General features: G+C 54.8%; 1 protein-coding gene and 1 long non-coding RNA gene across 6 annotated transcripts in view; one reads left to right on the forward strand and one right to left on the reverse strand.

The window, feature by feature from the left end:
* MPRIP (myosin phosphatase Rho interacting protein) overlaps positions 1–2,339 on the reverse strand; it is an 86,420-nt gene extending 84,081 nt beyond the window's left edge. The window contains exon 1 of one of the 5 annotated variants that reach the window (XM_088147943.1): positions 1,368–2,339. In XM_088147943.1, coding sequence (XP_088004069.1) covers positions 1,368–1,487 — 120 coding nt within the window. In that variant the 5' untranslated portion in view covers positions 1,488–2,339. The remainder of the gene's footprint in view (positions 1–1,367) is intronic. The other 4 variants (XM_088147944.1, XM_088147945.1, XM_088147946.1 and 1 more) reach the window with 4 other exon arrangements.
* Positions 2,340–2,413: 74 nt separating this feature from the next.
* LOC148214803 (uncharacterized) lies at positions 2,414–6,053 on the forward strand. Its single transcript, XR_015797410.1, has 2 exons — positions 2,414–2,532; positions 4,304–6,053. It is a non-coding gene; the product is annotated as an uncharacterized LOC148214803 (long non-coding RNA).
* The last annotated feature ends 3,218 nt before the right edge of the window (positions 6,054–9,271 follow it).

Raw genomic sequence — 9,271 nt, forward strand, 5'->3', positions numbered from 1 at the left:
CTACCTGCAGGGGTTTGATTCAGTTGGGGGACGTGCAGCACCACATTCAAGCATGTCAACCGCCCCCCACTTCTGAGGTGAGGAACAGGGCCCGTTTCTACACTCAAGCATATATAAATACGATAAATACATACATAAACATAAAGATTTCATTCCAAATGAAATGGGAATGTGATGGGGAAGAAGGGCGCTTGTGGTCCAGCACAGCTGGGGAGTCCCACGTAGAAGAACCCAACCTAGGTCAGTAGTTTATCCCCACCCTCAAAAGCAGTGGGGATGTGAACAATTATCTTTGTTGGTTAACAGAACGCGCACACACAAACACACTCTTTCAGGCGGGACTAGCCACACAATTACGTGTTTTTCTCCTTTCTAGAAGGAGGTGGACGGACAACAGCAAAACAATTCAGGCATTTTTTGCCTCAGAAACTTCACCCGCACCTCCCAAAGACCCGGATCAGGCTGGTTTTAAGGGGAAAAAAATAAAATAAAATAATAAAATAAAATAAAATAAATGAAGGCCTCCAGTCAGAAAGATGCAAAACGGCGTTTTGTTTCAAGGCCAGCCTGACCCCTCCGCAGGGCCTTTATCGCTTCACACAGCCACCCGCTCGCGTGCATATTTTCCATATTAGCTTGCGGGGTGGGGAGCGGGGCGAGGGGGGGCAAGAAGCAGCCGGCGGCGGGCAGCGACCTCCTTCCCATAACGGGGTGCCGAGCACGGGGCAGCGGCAGCGGCAGCGGCAGCGCAGGCGGCGAAACCGCGCGGCCGAACCGTCGCTCCCGTTTGCACCCTCACGCGCGGTCCCTGCCGCGCCTCTCCCGCCGCCTCCGTATTGACCAACAGCCCCCAACCGCCGAGCCGCGCGCCCGAGCGGACCCAGGCCCGCACGCCGCCATTCGCGCCGGAGGGACGCGGCCGCCCCGCTGACCGCGAATTTCCCCAAGCGGGCGCGGGCGCCCGACGCGGCCTTTGATAGGGCCGACCGGCCGGCCGGCCTTGGAAGCGCGAGGCCTTTGGCGCTTCAGGACCCTACCCCTCGGGAAGGGAAGGGAAGGGAAGGAGAGGCCGGGCCGGGCCGGGCCGGGCCGGGCCGGCCCAGCGGGGGCCGCGGCGCTCTGTGCCGAGGGCGCCTTCGGGGCCAGGTCCGGGAGGGCAAAAGCGACACAAAGCGACGGGAGGGAAGGACAAGCCGCGCGGAGCGAGCGAAAAGTGTCTCCTTGGACGGGCAGGAAGGAAGCGGGCGGGCGGGCGCGGGCGACCCGGGCGAAGCCGCAGCCCTCTCCCGCGCCCCGCCCGGCAGCCCCGCTCGCCTCGGCGGCCGAGGCGCCCCCCGAGCGCCGCCGCGCCTCGCCGCAGGCCTCACCTGGCTCAGGTCCTCGTCGTTCAGCAGGTGCGACTCCCGCGGCTTGAAGCAGTTCTGGCACTTGCTTTTGTTGAAAATGTTCGCCTGGAATTTCCGGCAGGGGTTCTCCTTCGCAGCCATGGCGCGGCCGCGGGAGCAGCCCCCGGAGGGCGAGTCTTTCCGCAGCCGCGGGGCAGGAGAGGCCCCTCCGCCCCTCGCGCGATCCCGGTCCGGGAGTCCGAGGAGGTCGGCGGGACGGCGCGGAGCCCGCGCGCTACGCCGCGCTGCTGCCGCGGGCGTCCCTCCGCGAGCGAGCCGCGGCCATCCAGGCGCCCCGGCCGGGCCGCGTCCCAGGGGTCGGCGCCCCCAGCACCCAGACGGGGGCGCGGGCTCGGCGGCGGCGGCGGGCGGGCTCGCCCCGGGTCGGGGCCCTGCGACTGCTGCCCGTCCGCGGCTCCGGCCGGCAGGGCTGAGCGCGGCGCCGGGGGAGGGCGAGCCTCCAGCTGCCGCGGCAGGCGGGCCCGGCGGGGGGGAGGGCGGCGGCGGCGCGCCCCGCGCTGGGCCGCTCAATCCGCGCGCCGGCCCGAGGCTCCCGCTGCGCGCCGGCTGCCCGGGTCTGCCCGGGTGCTCCCCGCGGGCGGCTGCGGCTGCGGCGCCCCGAGCGGGCGCGGGCGATCCATGCTGCGCCTGCCCCAGGCGGAGGAAGCCAATCCAGGGCTCAGCCCGAGCTCAGGCGGGGGCGCGGGCGGGGGCGAGGCGGGCGGGCGGGCAGACCCAGCCCGCCGGGGATGCAGCGCGCCTCTTCTCGCCGGCCGAGCGCCCGGCGGGCGGCGCGATCCGGTCCGGCTCAGCAGCGCCGCCCCGGCGCAGCTCCGGGTCCCGGCGGCGGCGGCGGCGGCGCGCGAAGGTCCCGCTGGCCGCTCCGGCCGCCTGTTCCGAGCCGAGGCCGCCCCTCCGCGCGGGAGGGGCAGGGAAGAGCCGGGAGGGGCGGCGGCGGCGGCGGCGTGCGCGAGAGGGAACCGCCTCGCTCCCTCTTCGGCCCCCCCTCCTCCTCCTCCTCCCCCTCCCCCCCCCGGGATGTAATGCTTTGCAAATTACAGGGCGGGCAAAAGACCCAGCGGAGCCCCCGCCCCACTCCAGCCGCGGCTCGCGCGCTGGCAGAGGCCGAGGCCGAGGCCTCGCAAAGGTAACCGGGGGGGGCGGCGAGGAATCTGGCGAGCGGGGAGGGGAAGGGTCCTCACACGCTCCCGGGGCTCCGGGGGGAAAGGGGCCCTCCGCCTCTCGCTGCTTTCTGCGTGCTCCCCCCGGTGTTTCTGGTAACGGACTTGGCCGACGGTCCAATCGCGGGGAGGCTTGGCTGCTAACAAAAGGACCCCCACCCAATCGGGAGCGAGGCTGGGCCAGAGGCGGGTCCCTCCCGCCCTCCACGTAATGTGCGAAAGCGCGCACAATGCGCGCCGAGGCGGGGGGGCGGTTCAATGGCTCAGGCTTGGTGGACGCGCGCAGTTGGCAGCGCTTCGGGGCCGAGGGGCGGGGGCCGTGGCGGGAGCGGCCGGGGGCTTCGCGAGGGGTTCGGCAATGGCCGTGGGCGAACGCCGGCGCCCTCGGAAGGCGGCTGGCGAAGCCGAAAAGGGCCCCCGGAGCTGCGGTGGCGGGATCCGCCGTGCCCGCGGGCGAGGGGGGAGACAAAGGCCGCGACGCAGGTCTGCGTCCGCCGTGCCATCTTTAACCCCCCCCCAGGAAAGAGAAACCTCCCAGCGCTGGGGAAAGCAAAGACCGGGGAGCCCGGCTGCGATGGCTCGGGAAAGCTCTGCGGGGCGCCCTCAGGGAAGGGCCGAAGACGGGCCGGGGCCCTCCCGTAATTCTTGCCCCAGCTGGATAAAACGGCCCTCCTCGGTGTCCAGGTGCCCCGCAGGCACAGGCAATCCGGCCGTGAGTGGCAAGGAGTCAGCGCACACCCGCCCTCCCCGGGCCAAGAGCGCAGGCCGCCGGCCACGGCGATCTCCCTCGCGCCAGGCAGAGAAGAAGGGGAGCTGGGCATTGTTTTTACATGGCATCAAAATACAGACGCTTATCTAGAAGTCTTCGTAGGAGGAGAGCTGCGTTAGTAGATGGTGGCAAAAACCGGGAGTCTGACAGCACCTTTTCTGACTGACAAATTTTATTCGAAGGTGCCGGCTTTGGTGAGCTACAGCTCGCTTCATCAGTGCCTTCGAATGCAAGGTGTGGATCGGAAGGAAGCGGTCCTCCTGGTTTTTTCCCTAGTTGCATCCAGCTAAATAAGGTTTACCTCTGGTTTGCAGCACTTGAGTTTCAAGAGTTTTCTCTGGAGCCGGAAAAACCTTAGGGGTCGCTTGGATATGCTGGTCTATGACCGTAACAAAGATTTTGATCTGGGCTGGGAAAAAGATGTCCACCTGTGACTCTTCCTTTAATGTATGCTTTTTTCAAACATGGAAAACAAGCTTCTTGTTGATCACTGCAGGCCAAACACAGCCATGCAGATGTGCTCCAGGATGGATTTTTTCCCTCTTCTAGCCTTTCCACAGGTGCTCTTAGATCAAATTCAGCTTCCCCAAATCAAATTTTCTCATTAATTTAGGAACAAAAGATGCTGGCTTAGATCAGGCTGGTAGCGTATCTTGCATAATCACCTCCCAAATATTTCCACACTTTGGCAATTAGCTTTTCCCCCGGCCTAGCTGGAAAAATGCTCATTTCTGCTACCCATAGAAGTGAGTCAGTTCTCTCCCTATATTCTTTCTCCATTGAGGCTTGGGAGGGGAGGCTGACTCCCACCCCCATTCGGTAACAAACAGCTGGATGCATTTATCAGTTTTCCTTTCATACAAACGATTGTAAGTATTTAAGCTCTCTGTGCTTGGTTCACATAAAACTTGATTGTTAGTTCCTGCTTGCAGAAAATGTTTTTAAAGAAGGAAAATTTCCTTTAAAAGGTGCCTGAATGCTAGCCCTGATGGAAGACCCCAAGGATTCTCCCACAGATGTGAGCCTGTGGGTAATTTTATGCTCTCTTCAGCTTGGTGGATTGAAATTCATCTTTGGACATGGGGAAACCCAAAGGTGCCATTTCAGAAAATAGAGTTTCTTTGGTGCCAACCCATGAAAATTGGAGGCTCAGATTTCTCAAAAAATGTGAGGAAGGACCTGAGACTGCTTTTTTCCACACTGGCGTTTCTCAGTTGGGTATCCTCTGGGTGCAACAGACTACAAATCCCACCAGCCTCAGCTGAGATGAAGTATAACCTGGGACACCTGGAAGGCACATATTTTCCTCTCTCAAAACTGCACATCTGCTGTTGTCAAAGTCGTTTCTCACTGTTTCTGCCCTGTAATCAACTTTTGGAGGCGCAGGCCTGGGATCACTCCCAGCATATGAGGTTGCAGCATGCTGGCTGGGGAATTCTGGGAATTGAGGCCCATACATCTTAAAACTGCCGAGGTTGAGAAACCCTGGGTTATAGTCTGGCTTGGGTTTGGCGCAGGGAGGGGGTGAGAAGCTGAAAGGGGCTTTGGGCCTTTCTGAAAGGGGCAAAGCGGCCCTTGGGTCAGAGGAACAGGTGCAGAATGGGAATTCCTGTGTTCTTTGGTTTCTGGGTTCCCCTTTTTCTCCAATTTTGCTCTCGGCTCCGATGGGTGGAGGTTCTGGTCAAGGGCCAGCAATTCGATGGGAATTCACTGAAATGTACCCTTTGTGCTGGTTCTTCCCTTACTTCCTTGGCTCATTAACCAACATGAATTTTTTTCTGCTTTAAAGTCCAAGGTGATTTGGAGCAATAGCAAAAGAGGACATGGAAAAAACATTCCAGCCAGGAGGACTGCACCTTACCCTGTGTTTGCTCGGCTGTGTGATAATCCCCTTCTCCCTCTGCATTAGAAACTCCTTAGCTTGTTTGCTTACTAGATTCCTTTCAAGTGTGTGGCGAAGCACCCAGATCCACCCAATGCTTAATTTTGAAAGTAGACATAATCTCTCTCTTACACACAGACACACTCACACAAAGGCACTTGCTCCTGCTGGAAGTTTTTAGCCTCTTATTCCAGGGGACTGTTGACTATTCAGGGTGTGAAAATGAAGTCCTGTTGTAAATGGTATTTTTAAATATTGGAGTTTGAAGAAGCAGAAGAAGCGTATTGATGCTTTCGAACTTTGGTGTTGGAGAAGACTCCTGAGAATATGATGGACAGCCAAGAAAACAAGTCAATGGATCATCAAACACATCAACCCAGAGTTCTCCTTTGAGGCACCAATGACCAGGCTCAAACGATCCTACTTCAGACACATGATGCGAAGACCCAGCTCTCTGGAGAAGTCCATAATGCTAGGAAAGGTGGAAAGGAGGAGAAGAGGGCGACCAGTGATGGGTGCACCATTGGAAGACCTGAAGGACCAGGTTGGGGACAGACGTTATGAAGAAAATCTATGTGATCACTAAGAGTCAACCCTAACTTGATGGCACATAAGCACATTTTAAATATACCCCCAACCCTTTGCACTTGGCTTATAACAAGTTGACACCTTTCCCAAGGTCCCCTTTTCACTTCCTGGCTGTGCACTTTATCCTGATACCTCGTTGATGCAAAAGACTGATTTATTTAGGCCCTTTTGTACCTCATCCAGCAAGGCCACGACAATCTCCACAAAGCAACGTATGGGAGAGCAAAGCAAATGCAAATAAGCCCAATTTTAAAACAGTAAAACAGCATGAAAGCACCTTGAGGGTTTCTCAGGTTGGGATGAATGATTTTTGAAGGTGAATGGTAAAAAAACCCAGGGAATTTGAGAAAGTCGGTGGAGTGAGGTGTGCTGAGAATGGAGCCCTCATACCTGGGGAAGCGGACTAGAGGAATCTGATGTAAGAATGCTTGTTCACACACACACCCCAGTGTCTTTGGAGGTCACAAAAAGCGGGTGAGTCCTGTGGTGCATCTGCCTTATCATGGTCAGGTCCTGGATTCTGGACTGGTGGATGTTCAAGGTAATCCGTGGAGTTCTGAGTCCTCTTTAAGTTGTCTGGAGGCCAAGCTTCTCAAGCTGACACTGGAATTAAACTCATGCTGGCTGGAAATTCTAGGAGTGCAAATGTGGAGGGTAACAGGTGAGAGAGTCCTGTAATTCCAGCAGTGGGCTGACGTTAAATCCTAGGAGCAAACTCTGCCAAATGCTGCAAGATGAAGCCATCATCCTGGTAGGAGCAGGTCCTTCTCCATAACTTGTAGATTCTTCTTATTCAAGCAGAACAGCACTGCTTGTTTGGCGAAGGGCCCAGCTCTGCTTCTACTGGCCAGCCAGCCAGCTAACCCAACTCTGCATTGTCAAAAGACTGATAGATAAATATGAATACAATTGTGGTTTGTTTACAACTGGGCAGACCTTGTGCTGCATCAAAGGTGGCTTTGATCACCTCCACAAGACCTTCGCCACCACCTGCGCCCAGCCCAAAGGAGTTTAATCTGCACTGAATGATAAACCCACAAAATGGTGAGACTGTTCTTTTACTAGACTCTGAAGCTTTTTTTAAAAAAACTAAATCACGCAAAGATCAGCTTCCAGAAGGAGGTGCACCAGAACCAAGCTGGAGGGTGGACTACTGTAGGAAGGGGTTTAATTCTTTAATGATGTAATCATTCTTTAATAAAATGCCATAAACAATAGTTCAATGTGTGCATTAATGCTGAAATGGGACATCCAGCCAAACAATATATAATACTCTGCCTAATATTAAATGTTATTTGGGCAGCATTGTCTCCTGCTATAGAAAGAGCAGCTTTTCATGGTACTGTTCAATTCAAAATTATTCTAGTCATTATTGCGGTGAATATATCTATGGTGACTCTTTATGGGTTTAGGAACCAGTTTGGTGTGGTGGTTAACAGCACTGGATAGAAACTGGGAGACCATGAATCTTAGTCCTGCCTGAAGCACGAAGCCAGCTGGGTGACTGGGCCAGTTCCTCTCTCTCAGCCCTAGGAAGAAGAAGGCAACGGCCAACCACTTCCAAAAGTATTGCCAAGAATCAAGATTGACTTGAAGGCACAAAATTATAAAATGATATCTGTGAGCTTAGGACAGCCTCTAAACCTCCCTGTTTGGTGATTCAGGTGTCAATATGCCTGTTATCGGTGTTGACACGAGCAGAAGCTCAGCAGGACTTAAATAAGTGGTTTCTGACAATCCTGGCAAGATGAGAGCCATCTGAAATGGGTTTGAGAGTGGCTGTTTCTGAACTTGCAGGGCATACCCATGACTAGACCAGTCTAGGATACAGGAAGATGTGACCCCAAGGAGGAGATCTCATTCCTGACCACGCAACATTCCCCCAGTGCAGTTTGTTCTGCATCAAGCATCTCCATCAATGGAAATTAAGGGTGGGATGAAACGCTCTGAGATATTCTAATTGCAGAAAGAAGGAAGACAGGAAGATGCTTTTGGACTGAATATGTTCCTTGGGTGATCTACACCGATTGGCAGTTGTTCTTCCTGGATATGCTGCCAATTTAAATTATTCACCTGCAGGGTGAGGGGGGAGGAAGTAAAAGAAGTCAAGATGGCAGTTGTGACCTTGTGATAGAAGGTCCACCCCTTTCTGACAGGCATCCCCAGACAGACAAAAGACTACCAGGCCTGCCTTAGTTTTTTATGCCCCTCCAAAGACCATTGCTGAAACCAGCGGCTAGAGCAGTGTTTCTCAACCTTGGCCACTTTAAGAAGGATAGACCAACTCCCAGAATTCTGAGAGTTGAAGTCCACCCATCTTAAAGTGGCCAAGGTTGAGAAACACTTGGCTGGAGGGACTGAAAAGCAGAGTCAGGTGCAAACACATGCTTACAAGCTGGTGAGCAAGCTACCACTGACTCATCAGCCATATCCTGTGTTCAGAGGTCCCCGTAATAACAATCTCGACCTCCAGTGTTATAAAACCTTGCAGAGAGGGGCAAGGTAGTTGCTGAGGTGAAACATCTGGAAGACATGGGCTCAGATTGGGTTTACCTGTTAAAGCCAATATTGCGGCAAGGCTCTGAAAGTGGGTTATCATTAACCTGCCTGTTCTTGAAATGTGAGTTTGGCGCCAGCAGCTGCAAACAGTGTAGGTCCCACCTGAGTTAGTCAAACATCAGACTGGAGGGAATTCTTATCTGTGCAGTCACTGCAGATATGGGGAGGTGCCTCACAGAAGAGTGAAGCAGGAAGTGCAGTAATTTCTACACTTCTTCTAAAACTAGCAGTCCACCTCACTGGATGTAAGCGGATGACCATTAAACCCTGGCTGAGAAGTCCAATGTTACCCACCATGCTGGTTTAGCATCACCTCAGTTCTATCTCAAGACAGATATATACAGGCTATCGAGCCACCTTGCCTTAGCCTGTGCAACAGACGCCCTTCCTGCCTACATGTTTAACTTCAGTGCTGCACGCCCAACTTTCCTTCAACTTGCCCTCCCTTTCTGACAAAATATTTACAAAGAAGTTGCAAAGCTGGGTGGAAAGCTGAGGGTCTGGTTAGCCCAGGCATAAGCCCGTTTGCGTTTCCCACACCCAACAGGTGGTGCAAACATGCAGAACTGCTGTTTTCTTTGGAGGCAGATCTTAGTAAGGAAAGGGATCTCATTCACACTGAGCTTGCTAAGGGCAGTTTCCAATCCAGATCAGCTCCATTGAATGTGGCAATACTGACCCCCAGAGTCTGTCCAGCAACTTCCATTCCCAGAATGACACTTCGCTCTAACATTTAATGTCTTGATCATGTGCCATCAAGTTGGTATCAACTCTTAGTGACTGCATAGATAGATCTTCTCCAGGATGATCTATCCCCAACCTGGTCCTTCAGGTCCTCCAATGGTGCCCCTATCGCTGCTATAACTGAGTCCATCCACCTTGCTGCTGGTTGTCCTCTTCTTCTCTT

Source organism: Python bivittatus, unplaced genomic scaffold (genome assembly GCF_059951505.1).
Source record: "Python bivittatus isolate LINGU-HERP-01145 unplaced genomic scaffold, Pbiv_v1 ctg000560_np1212, whole genome shotgun sequence".
Classification (NCBI taxonomy): Eukaryota; Metazoa; Chordata; class Lepidosauria; order Squamata; family Pythonidae; genus Python; species Python bivittatus.